Source organism: Anastrepha obliqua, chromosome 2, assembly GCF_027943255.1.
Source record: "Anastrepha obliqua isolate idAnaObli1 chromosome 2, idAnaObli1_1.0, whole genome shotgun sequence".
NCBI lineage: Eukaryota > Metazoa > Arthropoda > Insecta > Diptera > Tephritidae > Anastrepha > Anastrepha obliqua.
The window spans coordinates 131,126,945-131,154,807 of record NC_072893.1 but is presented as its reverse complement, the minus strand read 5'-3'; the positions used below and the strand labels follow the sequence as shown (position 1 = coordinate 131,154,807).

The following is a 27,863-nucleotide window of genomic DNA, read 5'->3' as shown; positions in this document are numbered from 1 at the left end:
GATTATAACAATAACAGTGATTAAATATACATACATAGACGTATTATAAATACATACATTTATTTATGGATTTTTGTTTTACTTCATGCCATTTCATTGTATGTAGTTAATGTGGTAATTAAAACTACAAACATACCTACATATGCATATATTTTCATATTTAATAATATTCAGACATATTCAGGCGCTAGTCTTGTCACAAGGAAAATTTGACAAGGACACAGTCAAATCAGACTGCAAGATGGTGTCGAAAGCCATTTGTGCATGGAAGTTTAAAAAATTGGCATCTACTTTAAAGGTGAATGAAGGTATGTGATAGTGACAGCTTGTGAGATGGGTTGATGGAAGCTTATGGGGCGCGATAATGAAAGCTTTAGGAATGCCTGTGTGAAGTAGAGTGTGCTTTTATTAGTAGCATGGTGAGTGTGAAAAACGGTGCATATGGATGAGTTAGTGAGTGAGAGTGGAAATGCAAGCCTATATGAACTTCGTTGAACGCTAGCGTGAAAGTTTTTTGCGATATTTTTGTAATGCCATGCGCTCATGTGAGAGACAATACTAATGTAAAAAATGCTTAGCAAGTGAAATAAAAAATTAAGTAGCAGATCAGCAAGAATACACAGTAAAATCAGCCGAGAAGATATAGTGGTGTGAAAGCTCACACTTGCAGTAGATCACACAAAACAGTTCAATAGAAACTGATAGATTTGTGGTTTCATTGAAGATTTCTATCTAAATGAGCCATAAAAAGTGGACTCATGCAAAAAACAAATCTAGTTTTATGTAACTTGTTATACACACTTTCGTACGCTGTGCTGGCTGTAATTCTTCATCAAGCTTTTTTTTTAACAAACAACAAAGCATTAAATTAATGATAAAATGAAGCGCAAAAACATAAAAAAGTGTAGAATGAACAACGAAAATTTAAACCATCCACAACTGGGCGGGCTGAACCACAGCTGAGATCTCGCTCTTTAATGTCTAAAGAAATATGGATTGTAAAAACTGCTTATACCATCGTAATTCGTCTCGAGCGGTGAGAGTGTGAAGTCGACACGCAGCGCCTCGCCGTTCTCGTTAGTTACATGCACCTGTTTCGGCTCACTGGCCTGATAGCTGCAGCCAGCGCCAAAGAAATGTAAAGAAGAAAGAAACAAATAAAACTCATTATAATTTTGCATAAAGTTATCAAGTTTTTTTGTTTAAATTTGCATTCACTTTTGCTTGCACACACACACACATACACATACGCATACATGTCGATCGATTTCGCAAGTTTTTCTGCATACAATGTTCAACTCAAGGAGACATTCACAAATTCATGCAGTCATATGTTTGCACTCCTCCTCCCTTCCCGCTCTGGTTAACAACTCACCCAAATGCCAACGCCTGTACATTGTAGATGCCAGGCGTGAGTAGGCGCCAGTATTCGCCGCGTTGTGTAGTTCGCACCGGCTTATCCTCCAGGCCGGAGACCACAATATTTGCACCATTGATTGGATAACCGCTAGCGTCCGTAATCAAGCCTTTGATGCCGATATGGGCCAGTTTCAGCAGCTGCATCAGACTGCGCTTGTTGCGACCCCATTCGGTGGGTAACACGGCGGCTGTTGGGAATTTGCAACACGACAACTCAATGGTTAGTTCGAAGCAGTTGGTGAAGGCGTAATTGAAGTCTTGCATGCCACCGTTTAACTCATACCAACGCGCGCCGTTCGTTATGCCATCGGTGAATGTGTCATTGCAGTTGTGACCCTGTCGCATAATCGGATGATTGTTGGCGTATGTATGCGCCATTAGCTTAAAGACGCGATCGTCGGGTGTTAGACTTTCTTCACAGCATTCGTGATGGGCGCTAATGATGCATACGAGTAGATTATTGTATTTTGGAGTAAAAGTGGTTGATACGAAATTAATTAATATTATTACTCGTGAAAGAGGCAATCGGTTTTGACTCAAGAATTTTTTAAAGTTGGATGAAATTTGAGCAAACTTGCTTTACCTATTAATAGAATAAACTATTTTCTTGATTTTTGAAAATTACCGCTATATAAAAAATGACAGATTTAGCTTATTTTGAATACTTTCGGTCTTTCCACTTTACATGCATCTACTTTGCTCAGATAGCTTAATTTTCTACCGACTCATCGGGTGCACGGGCCACTCAAAAGTGACGGCTATTATTAAATACTTATCATGATTTATTGAAACTTATCATGAAAATGATCGATCTTTAAGAACAGCATATCGCAAATTCGTAACTTGTTGGTGGAAATAATTGTCAGTATGAGTCGACAATTCAAAGGTAGATGAAAAAAATCATGAAATTGGTTCTGTCGAGGATAGAATAAGGACTGGCTGGCCAAAAACTGGTCGTTCTATTGGGAAAATTGCTGTTGTAGCGCAAAGTGATCTTGAACAACCATCAGCCTCGACATCTCGACAACAATTAGCAATTTATGAAACGATTGTTTGGTGGATTTTACCTGTAGACGTGTTCTTGGTGCACATTTACATGATGTCATTTTTCACATATAAATATTAATAGCCGTATTTTCAATAAAACAACATCTAGACGCGTCTTTTGAAAGACCCTTTGTGTGTATATCTATCTCGGTTACATCATACACTAGTGCGCTCGGTGATATATTTTTCGCTGATGTATCGAATAATACATTTATCATATTTAGGTACAGTACCATCCATTTAAGACACCTAACGGAGAACATTCAGCTCTTTTTACTTTATCTAACATTTTTGAAAGTTAATTAAATAATTAGAAGTGACTAAGAAAAATCGTACTAATTGAAAACATCGAAAAATCGGTGAAGTTATTTCTTTGAAGCTAAGGAACTGTTTTCCTCTAAGACTAAGCGGGAATGCTTGCGGTGGGGATCCACAAGCGCACATGTGTGCTTTTATAGGTAAATTTTATTTTAAATATTACTACTTTTAGAATCCTTTCAATTGTATCTCCCATTTTTGGCAATTTTCCCTACTCCCATAACAGCCCACCTACGAGTATATTCCGTGGGTATAAATTTATCTATTAACATATGCTCCGAATTACATACATATATTGCGAACACACAAACCCGTTTGTGCACTTATTTCCCCTCACTGCTTTCTTATTTCTTCCCGTTCACACCTCTTCGTCATATTACTTACATTGAATTATCATACGGATAACTGGCCACAATTGCGCCGCCATGGAAATTCGCCGATAACACAAACGGTTTGAGCAGCACCCAATTGATGATGGCCGCCGTCTCCGGTTGACGTGTGTGCGCACGCAATTGAATGGTTTGTTGATTTTCCAGACGATCAGGAAAGTCGCGATTCAAATCGACGCCAGCAGCATTGGTGCGACCAACATAATTCGGAAGTGATTCACAATTACCTTCCTGGAAATACAAGTGGCGCAGCAAATATGCGCAAAAGAAACAAATAAACAAAATACAGTTATATAAAGAAGTGATGTAGGGCTAAAAATGGCACACAAGAGTGAGCAAAAACAGCAGAAAAAAATACAAAATGTGGAATTGGAAAAAATGCAAAATTGATAAGACAAAAAAAGCAACAGACGCGCGTAATACGTCCAAGATAATCAGGACAGCAAGTTGTAGATTACATATTACACAGCTCATTTGTATGTGTGGAAGTAAATACTTATGTGTTGCTAATACGCCAATGAAGGCGTCCATTGCTGAGAGGCACCAACAACTGTTGGAGCGTTGAAAGGACTTTTCAGTTTTGCCATATGGGAACTTATTTTGTTTACTCACATACAAACATGTAAATGTATGCAAATACATATACTATATACATATGTATGCAAGAAAAAGTATATTAAATGTCAGCAACATTAAACGACGAACGGGCTAAGTAGAGCAAAAATAAAAATCGAAGTATGGCCAAATTGGTATATTTGGATTTGTGGCTTGTCATTAGGTGGTTACAAAAAGCCTAATAGTGGTTTGCGGGTACACCTGTACTTGACCTTTCTGCGCACTTGATTATCATTCAAAGCAGTTGGTCGGTTGGAGGTTTTAAATTCAAATTGGCATTCAACGCAGGAAACCGCGAAATGCAAACGAGTTAACGAATTATTGAATAAAGCATGCTTACATACAGACATATATACATCTGAGCGATGCAGTAAGTCCACTGTAAAACAGACGGGTTCCAATAAAAAAAATAAATTAGATATCTTGTCTAAAGCACATATTTGTATAGTGGTTAATAAAATAAAATACAATAAAAGGACAAAAATTAAAAAAACAAAAAATTTAATTCTCATTAAAAAAATAAATAAATAAGAGACCATAAAGATTCAAAAATTAAAGTAACAAAACGAAAATGTAAATAAAAAAAAAAATAAGACAAATAAAATTAAAAAAATTTAAATATATTAAAATTAATTATATTAATTGATATGACTAATAAAAATAAAAAAAATAAAAGGATATAAAAAACAAAACTAAATTAAGCGATCAAATAAACAATTAATTAAGTGTTATAAAATAGAAAAAATTAAAACAACAAAAGTTATCGATGTTGCTGTTCACTCACACACACTCAATTCAGCAAATTAAATTAGCATTTCACAGTTGAAAATTATTTCATTTTCGTGAAAATAGAAAAATCGACAGAAATTTAGCATGAAAATAAGATTGACAGAGATCATTTGCATCTCTGCGTAAATTTGCCTCTTCTTCCGTTGGCTAGCAATCTTCGCTCGCTGTGACCATATATATAGTATATATATATCTATATATATAAAAGAAAGTCATGTTAGTTACACTATTTATAACTCGAGAACGGCTGAACCGATTTGGCTGAAAATTGGTGGAGAGGTAGCTTAGAACGAGGAGACGGGCATAGGATACATTTTATCCCATTCCAACGTGTTTCCATGAAGTCATTATAAAATGTGGTATAACGAAAACGCATCTGATATGGAATAACAAAACGCAAATGACAGCTAAACGTTATTTTGTTTATGGTTAAGTAGAAAATTTAATAATATAAATTTTGTCAGAAATATATAATCACAGTAATTTGTATTCTCTTTGAATCATCATTATCAATGCCGCGATCAAGACGATCGAATCTTTCCCGACAAAGTCGTAATGCAAGAAGGATACGAAACATTGCGAATGAAACGACTGAAGAAGTACAAGGAATTGCCCGTGAATAGCGCCACGTTAGTATGGCTCGACTTCGTGCTTCTCAATCACAAGAGCAAAGCGAGGCAGCCCGTGAAACGGCTCGGTTGGCAAAGCGAAATCGTCGAGCGAATAACAGAAATCAACAAGTAGATCATTTTCGACGCAAAAGAAGAGAATTATCAAGTGCTGATTTGAATCGCACAGCGTTTCAATATAATTGCAACACTGATTACTGCTTGCTTCCTAGCGTTTGCATTGGGCCAATGAACGTTGTTTGCGAGTATTGTGGCGCATTGAAGTTTTCCGGAGAAACGCCCGGATTGTGCTGCCTTAGTGGAAGAGTGAAATTGTCATTATTGACTCCGCCACCTGAGCCATTGCATTCATTGCTTTATGGCGAAACACCAGAATCACGTCATTTTCTTGCAAACACTCAAAAATACGAATGGTTGAGTGAGCGAGCAATTTTAGCGGCTAAGAATAAAGGTGTAGATGACCTAAACTACATAATTCAAAATGATATCATTGGAACAAAGCATTCATTCAAATCCATTGGCTGTGTAACAAATGAAGATGAAGCCACCAACTATCCAATTGAATTTTTAAAGTCCTTGGATGTGCCTGGCTCACCACCGCACAATTTACGCCTAAAAGTTGGCCCTGTAGTAATCATGTTTCGAAACATAAGCCCACCAAAACTTTGCAACGGAACGCGTTTGGTGGTAAATAAATTGATGAACAATGATCCGATTATCCCGACGATCCCAACCGATCTTCCGTTTAAGTTTAAAAAACTTCAATTTCCGATCCGTCTTACATTCGCCATGACCATTAACAAATCACAAGGCCAATACTTGAAAGTTTGTGATCTGAATCTAGAAAATCAATGTTTCTCACATGGTCAATTATATGTGGCATGCTCACGGGTCGGAAAACCATCTGCGTTGTTTGTTCTTGCACCTGATAATAAAACAAAAAATGTCGTGTATCACAAGGTGCTTAACTGAAGAGTGCGTTCTATTAAAGCTTCATTGAAATACGTGATTAATAAAAAAATTAACTTAAAAAAATCAAAAATCTGCTTTTTTATTGCCTCTAGGGTGGAACAAAGTTCGCCGGGTCAGCTAATGTATATATGTATATATAATTGGCGCGTACACCCTTTTTGGATGTTTGGCCGAGCTCCTCCTCCTATTTGTGGTATGCGTTTTGATGTTGTTCCACAAATGGAGGGACCTACAGTTTCAAGCCGTCTCCGAACGGCAGATATTTTTTTATGAGGAGCTTTTTCGTGGCAGAAATACACTCGGGGGTTTGCCATTGCCTGCCGAGGGGCGACTGCTATTAGAAAAATGGTGTTTCATCGAGACTCGAACCTACGTTCTCTCTGTGAATTCCGAATGGTAGTCACGCACCAACCCATTCGGCTACGGCGGCCGCTGTGACCATAAATCACGAAAAACCGCCAAACTATTCTCATTCCTCATTCTACTCATTCCACAAACTACTCTCCAGCCATATTCTTTTTTCTTGTGGTTGTGTTCTTTGTACAATTTTAAAACAATTTAATAATTGAAAGCAAATTTTCAAAAAATCTGTTTTTGTTTTGGAATTTACTGAACATAAACATACTTTGTTCTTCTTATGGAAAAATCACAACAGGGTTGCATGGGGAATCTTACTCAGTTTATGCACAGCTACATAAGTATTTATTACATAAATTATTAATTTAGTTCTTCGTTCTTAGGTCGCAAATCTTTAGTTATAGAAAAATTTTAATTGCGTAATCAGGATGTATATCTGAACAGTTTCACACTGATTTTGATATAAGTATACACAACTCACAGACACAGTAAAACAAAAACTAATTTGAAAAAATTAACAAAAACACATACAAAATTATCAAAACAGAAAATACAGAAAACCATACACAGAAAAACAATTAAAATAAAAAGCGAACAACCATAAAAGCTTACACTTATGATTGCGCGCTTTTAACACAAACACATAAAATACAAAATTGCTAAAATTGCAGTTAGTCGAATTTTAATTCACTTATTTAGACAATCGTGGACCCCGTCTACCGTCAACAAAATGCTGCCGTTACAATAATAACTACATATTTTCAAAAATGTTTTCTTATGCGCTTACACGCAACACACATATATGCATACATATGTACATACATTTGTATTTGTGTATACTTGTACATATATATGTATACACGTGTTTATGGTGTGAAAAGTATGCACTTGGATCTATTTTCTACTATTTGGTACTTGTCGCACGTTGTTGACTTTTTATGGCATACAAAGGCACGCACTTTAGGGTTTTTTATTTCTTCAAATAATTTTTGTATTTGCGAATGCGTGGCGTTTAAAAATGTCGAAATGTTGATAGGCTGCCTCGTTGATATATCCTTATGTATGTATGTCTGTATGTCTGCCCAGACGTACGGTGAACTGAAAGCTGTTCATGTGACGACATTTGTCGAACAATTTTCAACAAATGCACATATGCACATACATATTATGTATACATGTATGAGTGCACATACAAATGCACGCCGTAGCTCGCTTTGTGAGCAGCGCAAATTGTTGATTTGAAATTCTGTTCGTAAAAAATGCAAATAAACGCCAATTGTGCAATAACAAATGCTTCGAAAGTTTAAAAAATAAAAATACATGAAACGATAAAGTTGTATGCTTCCATTTGGTAATACCAGAAGCCATGAAGCAATTGTTGATTTGATACAACAACATACATACCTACATATGTGGTGTATGTATGACATACAAAATGCAGCTTAAAAAATTGTTATTTGTCCAAATTATTTGATGCACTTCAAAGTATGCCCGAAGCTTTGCTTATATTTCAGTTTTTTCTTCAGACCATAAAATATTGTTTTGCCAAACATACTTATGTATGTATGTATATGCATTTTGCAACATTGTTCTAATTTTTACATATTTAAAAGGCTTAACGCTTCCGTAATTTTGTGTTAAAATTTTAAGCAAACCAGAGCAAAATTGAGGGAGTTATAGAGCTTGTTAAAGAATGATTTCATTCACAAATAATAAATAAAAATAGTTAAGTAAATTCTAAGTATAATCATGCAGGGCTGAACAAATCCAAACATACGTATTTTAAGAATAGCAAAAGATAAACATGTTTTTCCTAAACAGCAAACAAAGAAACTGATATTGTATACAAGTCGTATACCTAAAACAGTAAGATGAGCTGTAAGTATATATACAACCGTCAAATATGTTGTCCAAAGACATGCAAGTCTTTAACTATCTTCCAAGTCTTTAACTAGCTTCGACTGAAAGAAAGTGAGGCTTTAGGCTCATTGGAACATTTTTTTAAACCGACGTGGCGGTTTTTCAGTTTAAAATTTCCAGAAATTATCTAGAAGACATTCCACGCACTTTCGTTTTTCACTTGATTTAGGAGCTAGGACTATCACCTAGCATCCACAACAATTTATAGGAAATGCATTATGAATTACAACTTTTTTCTAAGAACGCATTCGCTTTGATGAAATTGTGAGAGTTGAATTTTACTAAAAAAAAACAATATTTGCATGCTAGCCAAAGTATTTTTCAGCTCACCTTCGTATGTGTTAAACTGAGTACTTAATTTCAGTTGTAAGCATATAAAAAATGTGATAACGGCTTAAAACAACAATGCAAATAATTATTATAAAGTGCCCGTTGCATAAGTAATCGAAGTCTATTAGGTACTGCTACAACAACAACAAAGCTCCTTAAGTTAGTTATTTTAACTTATCTTGTATATTAAAAGAAAAAGTTACTTGTTATTATAAAATCAAACAAATTCACGAAATAACAATTATTAGCAAATAAACACCACAGTTTGGCGGGCAAATCTTTGGAAAGTTTAGATCGAGTTTTACTTCGTCTTGTTTTTTTTTTTGCGAACAAATATGGCTCTTATGTGATGTTATTTTATGAAAGAAATGTCCTCGATAAATTTTTTCATTTCACTTTAGTTTATTTTTTAGTTAATTTATTTATTTATTAGAGAAATAATTATACTTATATTACATTACGAAAACCACCACTAGCTATTTTTGTTTTGTATTGTTTCTCTTTATATTTTTACTTCATTTCACAATTCATTTGTTTTTTGTTTTGAGATTTTTTTAATTTAAATTTATTTTTGTCGTATTTTTTTTATTTTGCTTCTCATTAATTAATTTTTTAATTTTCATTTAATTTTTATAATATCCTGTTTGTTATATTTCATTTTATTTCTATAATATTTTTTGTTTATATTTTATTTAATACTTCTAATTTTATTTTAGTCTCTATTTAATAAAATTTTATTAACTTACTTTTATATGCCATACTTTTTACATTCATTTTTTAATCTATTATTTAATTTGAAGTTTTAATGGGGATAATATTTGAATTAAATAGTTTAACTCAAGGACAGTGCTTTATTTTTACGTTTCACCTACTTACTCTTGATTGTTGTGGGGAATAACCCACCTCACATGAGTTTGACTGTTTATTAAACTAATCGAAACCAAATCTAAAAAATAAGCACAAAAAAATAATAAAACCACTTAGACGTAACGCCAATGAACAAAACAAATACATACGTGACGCATAATAAACATATCAACAATGACAATTCATACACACGTGAGTGCATAAATACATTAGATCGTAAGTTGGTAATGTGTGCAGATGTGTGCTGTGCAAATTGAAAAGGTGCAAAATCTACTTAAGCACTTTGCATGAGGAACTAAAAGATATTAAAACTAAGTTTATTTAATGTTTATTGTACAAGCATACAAATACTCCTGTGAAAAAACTGCAAGTAAACAAAAACTTAAAGCAAACACTCACACACTAGCGTACAATCGCATGTGAACAAGTACATATTCAAATATTATATGTTGAGAGGTTATCGCTGGCGTATGAGCAACCTTAGAGTGTACAAGTGCGTAATATCGTATCTGCACAGTGTGTGTTTGAGTCAAGAATGATAGAAAAAAGATTGCGCCCATCAGAGAGTACGTAACGTCACGTTTGCTGAGTTGTGCAGTATTGCCAACCATTTGCTCTTCGCAATAAATGTAGTGCTTTTTTATACCGAAAATGCGAAAATTTTTAAGTTTCGTGTTTGTTTTTTTTTGACGTGATAACGTCTTATAATTCGATTTAACAGGCTGCACGCACGAAAAAATGTGTCGTTACCTTTCTCATTAGTGTTACCTTGCTCATTGCCGTTACCTTGCTCATATGTCGTTACCTTGCTCATTGCCGTTACCTTGAATGAACTGCAAGCGAAAGCGCGGAACGAACGACAAAGCAAACAAAGCAAACGAACGGCAACGTTCGACATCTTGCTCTCTCCTACTTAAGTGAGCGTATATGTGTATGTATATGCGCATATGTACATATATAAATTCACTTATTTGTATTTGCATATGCCTTCTTATTGATTATTATTAATTTGATTTACTTGAAGAATTTAAAATAAAACCAAGTTTGTTAATAATACCTGTTGTTTTAATGTTATTATTATTTTTTGACGTGATAACGTCTTATATAGTAATTCTATGTAGCCAGCTGCACGCACCAAAAAATGCGTCGTTATCTTGCTCATGCGTCGTTACCTTGCTTGAACAGCATGTTATGTTATGTTATGATATGTTATGATATGTTATGATATGTTATGATATGTTATGATATGTTATGTTATGTTATGTTATGTTATGTTATGTTAAGTTATGTTATGTTATGTTATGTTATGTTATGTTATGTTATGTTATGTTATGTTATGTTATGTTATGTTATGTTATGTTATGTTATGTTATGTTATGTTATGTTATGTTAAAGTATATTATGTTATGTTAATGTTAACTCATTCTCTATATCCATACAAAATATCTATCAAACAAATAAAATTAAAATTTTCTTTTGAAAAATGCAACCATTCAATTAGTATTTTCTTATGACGTTATCACGTTAAACTATCGTCAGTAAACCGACTTTACAGACAACCTCTTTTTTTTTAATTTAAAGCTGCCGAAACTTTAGGTTAAAATAAAACTGTATTATTATACAAAAGAAGGTTAAAAAAGGCCACTCTGAGAAGATTTTAGTGCTAATGAAAATTAGTTGGTTTTTGTAAAATTTGATATTTTGAAAGTGTGAATTTAATTTTTTGCTCTTTTTAAGGTTATGGAAGAATATTAAATGTCCCTCTCTGAACTCTTCTTAAGATTGAACACTTTTTACACATTTTAAAAGGCGTTTGAATTTACTGAATGCGGATTAAAACCATAGAGGTGTAATCGTTTCTTCCGGCCATCAATCCTTAGTGGGACATAGGGCATCAAGAGGTGTATTCATTATAAAAATAAGCAACAAAATACCAGAAAATACTAAAGAAACCATACTAACATTTTTACAAAAAGAGTACTTTATCTAATTAGTTACATAACCTCAAATTAATTTCCCTTAACAAAATAGTCTCGCTTGACAAAAATAACTTATAAATTAAATTGTACATAAGCATAACACATTTATTACGCACATCCTAAAGACAATTTGTCACGCATACAAAATTCTTTAAATGATTCAATAAAAATTTGTTGGGTTATTTTCTTTGAATGGGAATTTTAGTGCGTTTTTATATCCAAAGGTAGGCAATACTGCAGTAGCGAGAGAGAGATTTGACTGCCGAAAGCAGAAGAACACCAACAACACCTGCAATCGCGGGCAATGCCACCAGATGTTAAAGAAAGTAAAGCTATATAAAACTAAGTGAATTATTTAACTAATTTAAAAAAAATGTATATTTTACATAATTATAAACATTGCTTTTAATTAGAACAGGCTAGAAAAATGTCATGAAGAAAGAACAAAAACTCTCAGACTAAATAACAAAAAAAAAATGCTAAATCAAGTTACGAAAATGGTAATCTGGCCATACTGGAGCTAAAATCACGTAACTCGTTGTCAAATTCGCTGAGAGCAAAGTAACGGGACCACGATAGGCGCCATCTCATTATTCTTTCCATCATGTGTTTGAGTGACAGCCACATGAAAAGGTTCATTGAATTTTGGACACTGTTGACAATACTAATGAAGTCACAATAAATTTGTTTCAGAATTTTAATTTAATAAAAATAAAAATATAGGCTTGCTTGTTTAATAAATACAATAAAAAGAGCAAAGCTAACCAGTGGCGGAGAGGAAGTAGCAAATGTTAAAGATAGAAATAAAAAAAATCTAATCTATTATAGTCAGGCAGAGATGCGGAGTGTTTGCATGCCTTCTGTGATTCCCAGGCTGATTAACTGTCGGAATTCGTTCAACTTGCCCATTTTTTATTAGTAAAACTGGAGCTTGGCCAGCAGCGATTTACATTCAACATTGTTGCTGAGTCATGAGTCCTGAGTGTATATATTTAGGAGTTGTAAATATTAGTGGCAACACTACGGATATATTTGGTTCAGGAGATACCACGTCTTAGTCTTTTAGTTCGATCTAACCTATTGATAGGGGAAATTTCATGTTTGTCGCTGTATTTAAATTACCGCTCCAACGTGATGCTGATCAATTTCATTTCCCTATCTAATACTAATTCTATTGCAAATGGCAGAAAGTTAGCAAACATTTTCATATCGTCATTGTAAATGTTTTTATAGCTATTTCCATTCTGTTTGGCTGTTATATATTAGCATTATGTGAAGCGAATTAGATATCAAATCAAGTCAGCTTGCTTGCATGACATTTTGCAGCCTGCTCAATGTAGTCAAGAAACCACAGTGAGCCAAATGCGTGTTATCTATCGATTGAGTTGAATTAACTGGAGGGGTTGATGGAGCTGAAATCTATTTTATATGCATATTTATGTATTTACTTGGTACATAGTAAGCATAAATAGTCGTATGTATGGAATGCTGTTTTTACAACAACAACAACAACCACACGAAGTACTGAAATAAAAGTACAAATATTAATGAACGCAAAACAGTAAACACGATGTGCGACAAGAAGACAACAAAAACAAGCTATGTGTAAGAATAAAAACAATAACAATAATAACAACAAGATGCATTGTCAAAGTTGTCTTTGAAGACCGGTAGAGGTACGAAGGCGAATAGTTAAATTTAATCGTTTTATATGTATATAATTCAAAGTACAAACGTCATTTGTCAACCAACACTGCACTGCTGGCGTTGCTGTCGGCTGGGCTTAATATTGCATTAAAGAAGTTTTTTTTCGAAATGAATTTAGAGCAGCAATAATTATTAGAATAAAAATGAGAAGAAAATGGTACTGAAATAATAGCACAAATAGTTGCATTATAAATGTGCCAACCTTCATGAATACAATGATGAAGAAAAAACGTATAAAAAAATAATTTGCTATGAACGACGATTTCGTTAATAAATTGGCAGCACGCAAATTGCTTCTTTATGGTTTTTGTATTTGTAGTTTAAAATGTTGAAGTCTTATTTTTCTATTCGCTATGTTTTTTTTTCAACGTGAGAAAGAGGCACTGAGATAGCGACAAATGTATAATATTAGTACATAATAAAATGCATTTAATTACATACTGTAGCGAAATATTATCGCTAAAAAATAATAAAAATTAATGAAAACTTTTAGCTATGCACATACAAGCGACCCACGGCAAAAAGCATAAAATTACGTGTCCAACTGTGACCAAATCATTGAAATATAATCCATGAAATTAAAACAAAAAAAATAGTACTATACTTATATGTACATATGTTAAAACATAAATGGTGTTAAATTAAAAAATATAGAATACTAGAATAGAAACTAATATAATTATTAATTTTTTCCCGGAATTTGTTTAAACTGTTTTCTTTAGAAACTAATTTTAAAAATAATTTCTTGATTTTTTATCTTCTTTGCAATGCATTTAAATTTTTATTTTGTAGAATTTTTTTAACTACTGAATTTATTCTTTACTTTACAAATTCAACTATATTAGTACACCCTAATAGCGGTGGTCATTCGTAGTTGCTTCCTTTTAAGTGTTCCTAAAAAATAAGCTAGTCATTTAAGAAACTAAACACTTCTATTGTATTTTAAATTTTACTTAAAAAAATATCTTGTTAACAAATTTACATTTTTTATTCATTGTAGAATTTATTTAATTTCTTTTTTTTTTTTTGAAAATTCATTAGTCGGGCTAATCACCCATGAGAGAATTAAAAGCAATTAATTTATTTAATAATATTTTATAAATTAGATACTTTTATTTAAAATTATTTTTATTTTGTATTGTACTTCTATTTTGAAATTAATGAAAACATAATAAAATATAATCATTATTTTTATTAAAAAAATTTATTGAAATAAATAAATAATTTTGTTTATAATTTTTTTATTTATTTTAAATAAAAATAATAAATAAATAAATAAAAAATATAAATAAATACAAAAAAAATTAAAAAAAAATGTATTTATTTATTTCAATAAATTTAAATTTTTTACTGCATTAAACATTTTTTTAATTGATATTTTGTTTTGGAAATGTGATTACACCGCCTTAATTCGTAATAAACTAATTGAAATTTGTTTTTATTTTAAAATATTTTTTTATGAATCTAATCACTAATCAGTCCCAGGGTATTTAAAAACGAAAGCCTGGTTCATATTTTTTATGTGTTTTAGATTTAAATATTTAAAGCAATATTTTTTTAAGGTTTATGGATTTTTTACTACTATTTAGCGGGTGCTATTTCTACTCTTTTTGGAACTTCTGCGCTAATCATTCATGAGCTTATTCAAAATAATACTGATTTTTATTTAAAATAAAATATTTCCACGTCTTTAAAAAATTTGTAATTTTTATTTTTAAGCAAATTAATTTACAATTGCAATTCCTATCAAACTAAAAATAAGACACGCCGACGCCATGCGCTGTTAAACAGCAGTTAGTAACGACTGGAGACGGCTGAAAATCGAAATTATATAAAAGAATGGGGGCAGTAATAGACATACACACATAAATATGTATTTATGTAGATGTGAATAGTTTGGTGTTTTATTATTATTATTATTATTTTCCATCGCACGCATCAACGTCATAATGTCACAAAGCAAAAACAAAAATATATATTATATGTAATTAACATTGACAACAACTTCAAATGATAAACGATACGAGCGAGTAACAACCTGCGGCGGGGAATGTGCAGAAATGCAAGTAGTGTCAGCAGGGCAAAAATAAGTTAACAGGAAATTTGTTCAACTGTTTGCCATCAATGCCCACACACATATCGAAGCGTTTGCATACATCGGCTTTATGGCGGCTTTTTCTGTGCGCTCGCTACTAACTCCCCACTCATTCAACTCACTCAGCAACAAATACACAACCTCCAAATAACAACGATTAAACCACACACTACACACACTTCTAATATATTTCTATTTATTTAACTTGTTTGTTTTTGAAGCAGAAATACATTTTCTATTTTCCTTTCAAATGAAAATACCAGCAGCGCCAGCTCGTCACACAACAGCGCTTACGTTGAGTGATAGTTATTCGTATATTTGTTTTATTACCGCTGCTATGCATTAATGCCAAACGTAGTGTTGCTGCTACGAAATACATACGAATATTTAGGCCATTTTGAGTTGTTAGAATTTTGGTGTCGCAGCAGCTGTCGCAAAATCAACAAAAATTGAGCTGAAAACTCCAATGTTGGTCTATTATTGATTTTTCGCAAAAAAAAACTTGCTCCCTACCAATACAATTTAACGGTATACTATGAGTGTAAATTATGTATCATATCTCATGGACACGTATGCAGAGGAAAGTAAGCAGGGAGTATAAAGCTGGGAGAATGTACTCGCACATCAGTAATGGCAGACAATTGGTGGTGGTATAGAGAAAAAAATTTAATAGTCTGTCTAGGCTATTCGCAAACAGGTGTTAGCATTTTGTTAGGACTTGAATTTCTAGTATGTACCATATGTGTGTACAAAATGTTATAAAGGACTTTCCAAGTATTATGAGAACGGCATATGAACACCATAGTAGGCGGTCTAATGAGGCTTACATACTTGTATGGCTCAATACTATTGATTACGGCGCTAAATAAATGTACTAAATATAGATAAATTTATATAGTGGTGGAGGTGGATTCCTCGAAGTTAAAAAGTCTTTGTATGCAGATTAGATTGGACTTCAGGGAAAGCACAAAGCTAACAAAGCATCTAGACTTTGTGGTATTAAGGTCTGTTGAATCGTTCCGGCAATGACATTCCTTGTAGAATTCAAAGTGTATCAATGAGATTTTTTAAACAAAACGAGTAACTGATGATACTTAGAAACTAGATAATATCTCCTAGACAACAGAGACGCACTTGTGTAAGTCTATAACAATGGCGTAAATAGATATATTCGGTTATTTATTTTTCCTACCTTCTTCACCTAACAGACACCGTGGTAATGCGAATATTATTCCTATGAAGCTCTTAACGATCCTTGATTTTTTAGTAGAAAATATGGGTTATGAAAAACGTTGATTTTCCGTTTTATGGGTTGTAGTTCCCGAAAGCTGATACGTTAAAGGTGTTAGGTACATGAGAGACCTCTTATTGGTATTCCTGAAATTAGTTTAAATTTTTATGTATTTATGACACTTTGAGTTTCTGACGAAAACTCGACGCGCGAAAGTTAATTTTAGGTGACTTGCTCTAAACACAAAGGCTTGGTGGGCACTAATTGCCTTGTTACTGCGTGGGAGAATTGTAAGTTAATAATAATCACAATAAGTGGGATCTCCGGCTGGATATAAGTTTATGGACTACCATGCAGCCAAGCGCTTTTAGAACTTAAAGAGGTTTGGTTAGTAGGTGAGAGTAGTCTTACAAGCGCAAAAACATATATTTTAAATATGTCATAAGCCGGATGAGAATTATAAAAGGGTACTAGGCGAATCAAATAAGAAATGCGACTTATATAAAAAGAAGCAGTGAACTGCTGAAACAACAACAACATCTTCATTTGCTCTAACGAAGTGGTTCCAGTTCCCACGAGAGTCGGTTCTACTTTACCGGAAGAATCCGCCCAAGGATTTTCACTACAGCTCTATTTTCAGAAAATGTATGGCGAATGTTTTATGCAACAAATGGTTCTAGTTCGTCTAACTATCTCCAGGCTATACTTTAAGTATGAAGATGGTTTTTGTCATTATATCTCTCTAACCGCCATTCTATCATCAGCACAGGAAGGCATCGAAATGATCCAGACGATGAATACCAGCATATAGTATAGAAGATTTGATATTCCCTGACAATCACTTTTTCTTTGGTAGCGGAGTGAATATGAGCTCGAAAAGTAAAAAAAAAAACTCTTCAGTTTCTATTTTTTTTTTTTTTTTCAAAATGATTCTTGTTCAGACGATGGTCTGATGGTTTCAGAGTCAACTCCAGCTGCTTATTTCAATTAATTCAAATGATACGCTATAGTATGTAAATATAAGTAACTGATTGTACAGCAACAACTGATTGTAATGCAGCTCAGCTGCTTGAATTATGCATGACTGTCACCCCAAACTTGCTTACATGTTAAATCTTTCACAAGAAAAGTTAAGATACGCCAATAAGTAACAGTAATAATAATAAAACCCAACCGATATGAGATGCGTAGTCTGCGTGGCGTATTTGGATTTCACACCGAGTCATAAAAGACAAGAGTTAAATATAAACCATCTCGCAAAACAAGTGGAGCAGTAACACTTGAATTCAATCAATTAGCGCGCCCTAGATTGAGCGTTAAAAGGTAAAGTAAATAGATGCTGAAGCTTCACTGAAGAGCTCTAGATCCAAAAATAATTTAGAAAGCTGTGCCTGTATTTAAAATAATCGTAAAATGAAAATTGTTCATTTCTTCTTTAAATATTTCGCTACAGAAGAATGATATATTTGCAGAGTAAACTTTTTCGTTAGGCGTTTAATATACCAGCAATATTTATTAGATTCGGTAAAAGGTTCTCAACGTCTTTTCGCTTAGTTTTAATGATGAAACTCAGATAGTTATAATTATTTCTATGCAAGTTTTTCCACACAATTTTTCTAATCTTCAATTCCAGGACAACGGAATGAGTGTTAACATGACGATCCGATTTGAGGGCCGGCATCGATTGGCCTAGCAGAACGGAATTGTTAGAATCACCGCTTTGCTGTTGCATGCAATACTGTATTGGGTCCATAAATAGCAAACATTTCTTTGGCCGCCGGCTCCGACTTTTCACCATGTAACGAAATGTTTCTTTTCCTACCTTATTTTGGAAGGCTGTAATACACAACTGACTCCACCAATCACAAAACTATCAAAGAACCTTTTTGGAAAAGTAATCGCCATATAGTATGTGCCGGTGCAATGCGGGGGTGTGTTGATATTTGCGAAAAAAATTTGGGACGTGAACAGGTAAATTTTTGAAATTTTAAAAACCTTAATCTGTCAAGATTCGGCTGAGTTATTCATTTTTCTTAATCCTATCTTCCGATGGAAACACAATAGCAATTTGTTTTTGTATGGAGAGTGAAGTACCCTAATGTACGTATATCAGGTATAATTTTCGAAGCATGATGAAATGAAAAATTTATTATATGTGTATGCAATATACTACTCCAACTTCAACACCACCTGGAAGGTGTCTGGTGACATGAAAAAACACACTCTGGAGACACTAAGGCATACAAAGAAAGAAAAATATCCCACAAAAATATGTCTAGTATGAAGAACATAAGAGATAAGAAGCAAAACACGATATGTATGCAAATTCTGTGAAGTACCCTTACACAAGAGAGGCACCATCGTACTAAAAAACAATACTAATACTTCTCATGCATAACTTCTGAAAATGTCAATAAAATATGTATAAAAGCTGCAAAAACAATTATCGCAGTTTTAAATAACACAGAAATATCTTCACACTGCTAAAATACTTCGATTTATATGAAAATATGCCGATGCGAATGCGTTAAACTTTGAAAGTATGCAAGTAACGAGTTTTGAAGTTAAATTAAATTGCATGACTTGGCTTCGAAGTGCTGATAAAAATAAATATTCGTCACGTTTTAAATTAAAAAGAGAAAGAAACTAAAATAAAAAATTAAAATCGCTTTAAATAAAAACTTTACAGTCCATGCACACCGACACCATTGACGAAATAAATGAGCTGTTATTGCTTGCGCATGCAACGCTACATTTAAAGTACTTATTTTCACAGTCAACTTTAAAAATTTCGCAATTTTTCACACTTCGCACAACTCTTCCACTAGAAATCCTTAATTTAGCAGTTTGTTTATATTTACTAGCAATTTAATTTTTAATAAACTTAACTGCTCCCTCTCTTTACTACGTTACAACACTCTTCCACTTATTCACCTGCGAACGCTCAAAGCCATCTGGATTCATCGTCGGCATCAGATAAATATCCGTTGTGTTGACCAAGTTGGCCACTTCCAAACTGGTCTCATAGTTATACAGCAAATACTGCGCCAAATAGATGAGCAACTGGCGGCTAATTGTCTCGTCACCATGCATATTGCCAATGTACTTGACCATGGGCGTGAGTGGAGTGCGTGGTTGTTGCACATTCTTGCCAATCTGCAGCACAATCAAATTGCGTCCCTCCAAAGAACGTCCAATAGTCTCAACACGCGCATTCTCCGGGAATGTCTTGGCGAAGCGTGCAAACATATCTTCGATTTCTCCCTGCGATTGATAGTAGGGCGATTGCAGGAAGGATTCGTCCTCTTTGATTATGAAAGCCTGCGTGAAGGTGCCGAACAGCAGCACCATCAGCGTGAACGCCAACAACAACAGATGTGACTGCCACCGTTGCAGATTGCTGAAACGTGTGAACATCTTGACGTGGAATTCGCAATTGACAAGTGATAAGTGGCGTTGGTTGGGATAGCTCGATGCGCAAAATTACTATTCTAAAACCGTATACTACTTTATTTTTGTTGCTGGTTAGGCAGCTTCGGCTGTCGCTGCAAGGCGCGAGGTAGCACTGCTACGGCTTTTAACCAAGATGCGCCTTTCTGATTGCGGGTCGATGTTGGTCGTTGGTATTCGGTCGTGGTTATACACTGCAAACGGGAGCGCGTAGGCGGCTGCTTGTATGAGTGTGTGACGTGTGTGACGTGTGGGCGGCGGTGTGCGTATTTATTATGCAAAGTGGGTGGTGATATGAGGCAGTAACTTTTCTGTTCGTTTTCGGTATGTCTATTTTTGGACGCGACCACTGAGCCTTTGGAAATGCGTGCAAAGGCTCTGTCGCTGTCTTTTAATTCTTGCTTTGATGCCTCGCCGCGGCTTTCTTTGTTTTTGTTTTTATTTTTATTTATTCATTTTTTTTATTGTAATGTATTTTCCCCAAATCTCACATTTCTTTGTCTGCTGCTACTCTTCTAGGTATACTAAAAACGGAATGCCCACCGTTTTCACGCCAAGCTGTCGAAATTTCAAGCACCACTTTGCTGCTCTCGCCTTTTCTACACAGGCGACGGTTTTCTCCACGCTGCCTTGCAATCGCTTACAATTAACCGTTTATTATCACCAAAGTGTGAATAAATTTGCGAAATTTTGCTTATTTACTGCTTTCAGTCGAAAGCGTACACTAAGCAAATAGAGTAACACGAAAATGTTGTATTTGAAGTGTTTTTGATTGCCTATCTATCGATGCAAGACCCACTGTAGGAATACAATTTTCGAGGTTTTTGATTTTCCTTTTCACACTAAACAACTTATTGTTTTTCCTAACGTTTTAAATTTAACTTTATTGCCTTTTGTTTTCGTTTTTCTTATGCTTTTTTTGTCTGCAACACCACTGCCAACAGTTGGTAGAGTGGGTGGCGAGAAACAAAATTTCTAGCTACAACAAGCGTTTATTCCTTCCTAAGTCACTGCATTGCTTCACGCTCGGCGCTCGTTTTGCTCAAACTGAATAAAATCCAATGACTCGCTGCTGATTTATGTCGTAAATTGTGTGAATCGCTTGTCGGCGTCATCGCTTCGCCAGCGGCAAAAGTCATCACACCAAAAGCGCTTCGCCGAACGACAGCGAGAGTGACTATGCGCGCTCTTTATAGGAAATTTGCGCCTTTGAGCGCTACAAAAATAGCCATTCATACAAAAATTAAAAAAAAAAAAAAAACATTAGGTTCCATTCAGCTAGTTGTTCACTTTTTGGTTAATGACGTCACGAGTGTAGTTTAACGTTCGTGGTGAGCCACTTCAATGCATTTAGTTACTTCTATTTCATCGCTCTTCTGCACTCAGCTTTGCTCTAGCATCTCATGCTATCAAAGTGAGTCTCCCGCTTGATGATTCTCGACCTGGTATGAGTACGTCTCTCACTGTACTCCTGTGCAATTAAACCCCTCTCTGTTTACTTTATTAACTCAAGTAAACAAATATGTACCTATAACTGTCATTATCGGTGTTCAACACCCTCGTTTGGTGTTGTGTAGTTGTTTGCTTATCGGGCTAAAACTAGTTTGATTATCAGTAATTTTCGATGTGTAGGTATGTGCCAATTTGGCGTATGTATTCCCAATGTATTCCCATGCACTGTACATTTTTTAAAGCTGATTAAACAAAAATTGTGTATTATTAAGCCATAAAGTAATAAAAGTGTTTTAAATGGAAAAATAGTGTACGCCAAACAATTTCATTTTTTTCGCTCGCCTCATTCACCAGTAGATAATGAAAAATTTTGAATTTAACTAGAGGTTTTACTAATAGCTTCAAGATATCTCAACTGAAAATTTTTTTGTAACTTTATTTTTAAATTCGGAGTTTACAGTTTTTAAGTTTGAGTTTGATCTTCAGTAGTAAAGTGAAATTAAAAAAAAAAATGAATTTGAAAATATTGATATTAACGATTTACCGATTTATAATTTCTAATACAAGTATAAAAAATGGAAAAAGGGAAAAATTATGAGCAGCATCTCTGTACATTACTTTTCTAAATTTTATGGATACAAATTCGAGACTACAGAGCGAGAGTTTAAACTGTTAGTTCTATTTATAAAGAAACTAGAAAAAAAAAATTTGAGCAAAAAAGTGCGGCGACGACTGAGGCTTTTAAAAGCTACCTTAAAATATATAAATTTAGTAAATTGAATTTGAAATGAACAATCTTATATAATATTTAGATTCACATTTGAAAGCCGAAAACTAACTAAAGAAATTTTAAAAATTAATCTTGGGCATGAAACGCCTTAATAGCCAGCTCAAAATATTTCAATTTAATAAATTAATTTTGAAATGAAAAATCAAAATTTTTTGGATACACATTTGAATCTTGAAAAGATAGTAAAAAACTTTAAAAACGAAAATTCGAACATAAAAGTTTGGAGCTTTCAAAAGCTACTTTAGGAAATTTAAATTTATTAAAATAAATTGTAAATAAAAAATTTTAAGTATCAAAGTTATATCACGAGAAAATATTTTATGCTGGGGTTTGCATTATCAGCTACGATTGGTACCATGGAAACTAATATTCGGTGTGGAAATAGCGAGTTAAGGCCGATTATCATATTGGATCAACCGATAGCCCGCCATTATTCAAAGCCGAATCATTCATTCATTTAGTAACTTTTAATTAAGACACAAAAACCAACTTTGAAAATGGTTGGAAAATTATAGTTTATGTGTTGTTATGATGAAACTTTGATAAACTAGCTTAAAGCTTTTGAAGCTTTTGCGAAAAATATTAAAATATATTTTTCAATAAAATTTTAAGTTATTCGCATATTTGTATAAATGGGTTTTTTAGATTTTATAAAACTTGTAACAATTAATATAAATCATTCTAAAATTTCAAAAATAAAGTTCTTTTAAGTGAGTCTAACTTTTTCCAAGTGAAACAAAAGAAAGCCTCAATGTAGTAAATTTTATATTTTAAAAATTTCATCATAATACATTTGTGAAGTTGAAACATCGACAGATAAGATTTGAAATAGATAGAAAAAAGTCTACAAAAAACTTCCACAGGTGAACATTTTATCAAGCAGAAAAAAACTTTCATACAGTAGCTTGTATGAGTAAAATATGATAATAGCAGTGACCTGATGCATAATTTTGATTATTTATTTATTTTTTAATTAATTTTTTCACCATTTTTTCCAAAAATAGAATGCATAGTTTACGTTCTATATAAGGAATGCTCGACATTTTTGGAGTAAAAAACTGCATACCCAGAATTTCTAGTAAAAATGTAAGATCCAGATGTGAAAACAATGGCTGATGAAAATGGGTACAGTTGCGCGACATGATGCATAGTTTTGACTATTTTTTTATATTTTTTTTTTACAAAAGTGTAGTTCATAGTTTCAAAGGGGAATACTCAAATTTTTTCATACCTAGAATATTTCATGTCCAGAAATTTAAAAAATAAAAATTAAGAAATAAAACTTTAAAATTTGGTAATATGTCAGTGTTAGTAACGCAGCTCACGAAATTTACAAGTTCTTTCGGCGGTTGGATTCAAATTTTTTTTATTTTTTTTTTCAAATTGTCGGTATTTTAGGCGAAATTATCGTTTTCTGCTTTAGATAAGCATTTGATAAACAATATTGCAAATACACATAAACCATTTTTAAAACATTTTCAAAAGCGTTAATAGATTTTATCGTGGAACTAATTGACTGATAAGGATATTATTTAACTATAAGTGAATACAAGAATTCATGCGTGCTGGTTTGACCTTAGCCAGAAGTTTCAGTTGTGTTTTTTTGCACTTGAATAGGAATTAAAAATAATATTTTTTTGTTAGTAATAAGAAATCGCATAGAAAAAGCGGAGCTTAAATTGGAAAAAGCATTACTCGCAAAAAAAAGAGAGACAGAGCGCAGAGAGCTTTGATATGCAGATGGCGCAAAGAAAGCTTATGCGCTCAAGAAATAGTGCCAATGTGAAAAGAGAGAGTGACTAAAAACAACAAATACATAAATGGAGTGAATGGTGAGAACAGCTCTACATTCGAGCAATACTCATTACTTTGGGACAAGTTGTTAAGTGCGCGTGTAAATAAACAAGTAAATTAGCGGTTGAGGGAAGAAATTACAAGATTTACATGCAACCACGTACTTACTAGTACTTAGTACATACTTATACATATATACGTATGCATGTATGTATATACACATGTAGAATGAAATGACAGTACAACGTGTTTATCTGCGCGCTTTAAAAGCATTTAAGCTTGTGAAGGGATTAGCTGGCGTACTGGTGGAATTAAGCTAAGCATTAGCCATTTAGCACTAACTTATATAATATGCATATGTGCGTATGTTTGCCCATGTGTGCCATGAAGTGGAATGCTTGAAAAATTAGACAAGACCAAATGTAGCAGCTACGACTTTCCGAATTAGCCGCCAATCAAAGCCAAAAAGCGGATAAAAAGATGAGGCAAATTAAGATTTTCAAATAAATTTTTAATGAATTGTGGAAGTTTGTCAAGGTTATATTTTTTTTAAACATTGCATATTCAATTGCACCTTTTGTTGTGCCATTTGAAACTTTCTTTTTATTCCAATAACATCAAAACAAAGAGGCGCCAAGCTTGCGACTTTGGCTCTCTGAACACAACTTCATTGAGTGGCATGTAAAACTAAGAAACAGAAATAGTTCAACAAAAGCACGACTCATTTAGTCACATGATATTTTCTAGTTGCAAAACAAACAAAAACTAATCGCGAAAAAAGAACAAAAACAACAAGCGCTATGCACTTTAGAGCCAGATTTGGCAATCGGCCATTGCCATGAGGCGATAGGTAGCCAATTAGACCGAAAGTCAGCTGGAAGCTAAAGCATCGATCTTTCGATTTGTTTTTGCAGAAGGGCTGAGCTGGGCTAGCAGTTAGCAACTGTGTGTGTACAAATGCGCACCAGTATACATATATTTTGCCGCATTCGCTTGTGAGCAATAAGCTCTTGTGGTGGTCAAATGATTGGCTGGTCTGTTAATACGTTTAAACTGAAGTTGATTAAGTCATCACATATGTGAGCTTTTTTCATACAATTATGGCAGAGATTTTCACTTAGATATTTTTGTATTGATTTTCCACTTCATTCTTTTTAATTATACTAACTATACTAACAATTTTTTTAGTTTCCCCTTATGCAAGGTGGCGCAAAATTAATCATCCAATTCTGTTTTTGAATAACTTTTTTTCCTAATTAAAAGAAATGATTTTGAGTGATGGAAATCTTTATTTTGACCATTGATATTTGCACTGATATCTGTTTGTATATTGCAGCTGTCTAGTTCACAAGTGTCAGATATAATTGATGGGCGATCCCATTTGCAAAAATTATAAATCGTCCGATAGGGTGATTAATTTTGCGTCACCTTGTATTAGAGCCTCTCCACACCGAATTCCTCTCCGTAACGAATTCATTAACGACGAAACAGATTTTCCCATACAGAATAACTCACCTATAATGAATTTGTTCAAATGCAAGGGACATTTTTTTTTTAATAACGTATGTCGAATTTACCAAAGTTCAAAAACAATTTGCATGGGGAACTTAAAACAATGTAACAGTAAATTTTTGCATTACAATTGTTTCTACACGTGCCCTTAAATTGAGGTTATCGCCTTAGTAAAGAGACAAGCAATACCTTATCGCTTACGCAAAAAATTTAATATGGAATATCACCTCTTAACCATTATAACAAACAAAAAGAAAATTCTATAATACTTCAAGTCGTTGATTGCCAAGAACAACTCGTCGTTTTTAACTCCTCTATAATGGGAGCTCCCCTAAAACTAAGTGTTTGGTCGGTCCCAACGGCTTCGTTATAAAGGCAACTGACTACACTTGAATACACTGGATTAAGCAAGCCGCCTGAAAGAAAGTTGATTGAAAATTGCTAAACTGTTGTTGCTTTTACATTCAATTTTTTTCTTGGCGAATCGAAAGCAGCTATTGCGTGTAAACGAAATCTCAAATATCCAACTTAGAAAAGTTGATAACGCCAGAATTTCAATACACGCATATTGAAATTTGACTTTAATACAGAGCAGATGCTGCATGAGAAGTTTTTATTACGCCAACGCTTCCATGTACTTCTATTTATACATGTTTGTATGTATAGGAAGAGGAAGGCCCCCTCTGCGTTGGAAAGATCAGGTGGAGAAGGACTTGGCTTCACTTGGTGTGTCCAATTGGCACCGGTTAGCACGAGAAAGAAACGACTGGCGCGCTTTGTTAAACTCGGCCAAAATCGCGTAAGCGGTTATCGCGCCAATTAAGAAGAAGAAGAAGTATATATATATACATATCTATTAAAAATTTCGCTTTGCATGTGACGCGTGATAGCCCAAGAATAGCTTTCTAGTGCTATATGATATCCTTTGCGCAGTTTTACGACTTACTTCAGTTTTGTTTTTAGACTGTCATTCACCCAAGAAAAACGACGTCAATTGGCATCTACAAAGATTCAGCTTCTATTGTGTATGAATCAATTTGTGAATGAACAGATCAATAATAAATATGTACATATGTTTATATACATACAAATAAGCCTGTATGTGTAAATAGCAAAAACAACCGTAGTATATAATAACGGAAGGACGACAGGATATGCGGTCGAGGGTTAGCTAAATATACGTCAGCAGTTGTCCTTCTCGCTACAGACGCCATGTATTAGAGCAACTTTCGTGGCAGCAGATTTTTTGGAATATTTTTGCTTGCACATACATAAGTAATTTTTGTATTTGTGTTTGTATTGGCTTTTGTGACCTTTTTAAATGCAGATGGAACTCGTATCAGTAGAAGCATTTTTTTAGTCGATAGTACGTCCACAGTAGAATTCAGATAATAAACCAAAAAACGTTCTATTTTACGTTCAGAGACAAAAAATTAAAAAAAAAACATGGAATCAAAAACATTGCTCTCCATAATTTTGTTTTGTTTTTTATGTGAGATCGGAGAAATTGGCGTAATTTGTTTTGTAACTCGCACATCTCTAACATATCTAATGCTGTCATTTTTATGTCATTTCCGTTCCGTGTACTATTTACATAAATAACGACGATTGCTTTATTTCGTTCAATTTGCGGCGTATCATTCTGCTTTATAATGGAAGAGAAAAGAGGAAAAACCAGTTTCATTTGACTTGTCAGTGGGATAGAAATGACTGCTGAGTGAGTGAGTGAGTGTTGGTGGAAAACAAAAATTAAAAAGAGGAGTGCAAAATTCCTAGAAAAGACTACACTGAACTGGAAATATGGAAACTAGTGAGCTAGTGATTAATGCAAAATATACAAAGCTTTAAATTTTGACTTATATGATATTTGTTGTTTTTATAAAAAAATTGTTGGAAACTAAAAAACAAATTAAAGTAGTCAAAATACTGCGTTTCTAATTAGCTGTCAACGGACATACGTAATAGGAGCCTCACACAGCCAACGTTTGGCGCAATCAGTTGAAAACAAAACATAGTTTACAATGCTGAATCAGCTGCATGAGGTACTTTTTAAATGAAAATTTAAAATTTAGAGCGTAAATTTAAGTATTTCTTATATTATAGATCGTCAACCGTGACGACTCTGTTCTTTGCGTTCGAGCGCTGGGAGAAGTATAGTTACGTTGCCGATTTTAGACACATTTTTCTCAAAACTATATTTT

The 27,863-nt window shown here is 33.6% G+C and overlaps 1 protein-coding gene across 2 annotated transcripts in view; it reads right to left on the bottom strand.

The window, feature by feature from the left end:
• The window catches only part of LOC129236896 (carboxypeptidase D), a 49,941-nt gene that overhangs the window by 12,141 nt on the left and 9,937 nt on the right, over positions 1–27,863 (bottom strand). Inside the window, exons 1-4 of one of the 2 annotated variants that reach the window (XM_054871186.1) lie at positions 19,599–21,175; positions 3,169–3,404; positions 1,376–1,855; positions 1,016–1,116 (exon numbers count right to left, since the gene is read on the bottom strand). In XM_054871186.1, the coding sequence (XP_054727161.1) occupies positions 1,016–1,116; positions 1,376–1,855; positions 3,169–3,404; positions 19,599–20,081 (1,300 nt within the window). In that variant the 5' untranslated portion in view covers positions 20,082–21,175. Of the gene's footprint in view, positions 1–1,015; positions 1,117–1,375; positions 1,856–3,168; positions 3,405–19,598; positions 21,176–27,863 lie in introns of those variants that run through there. The other variant, XM_054871185.1, reaches the window with a different exon arrangement.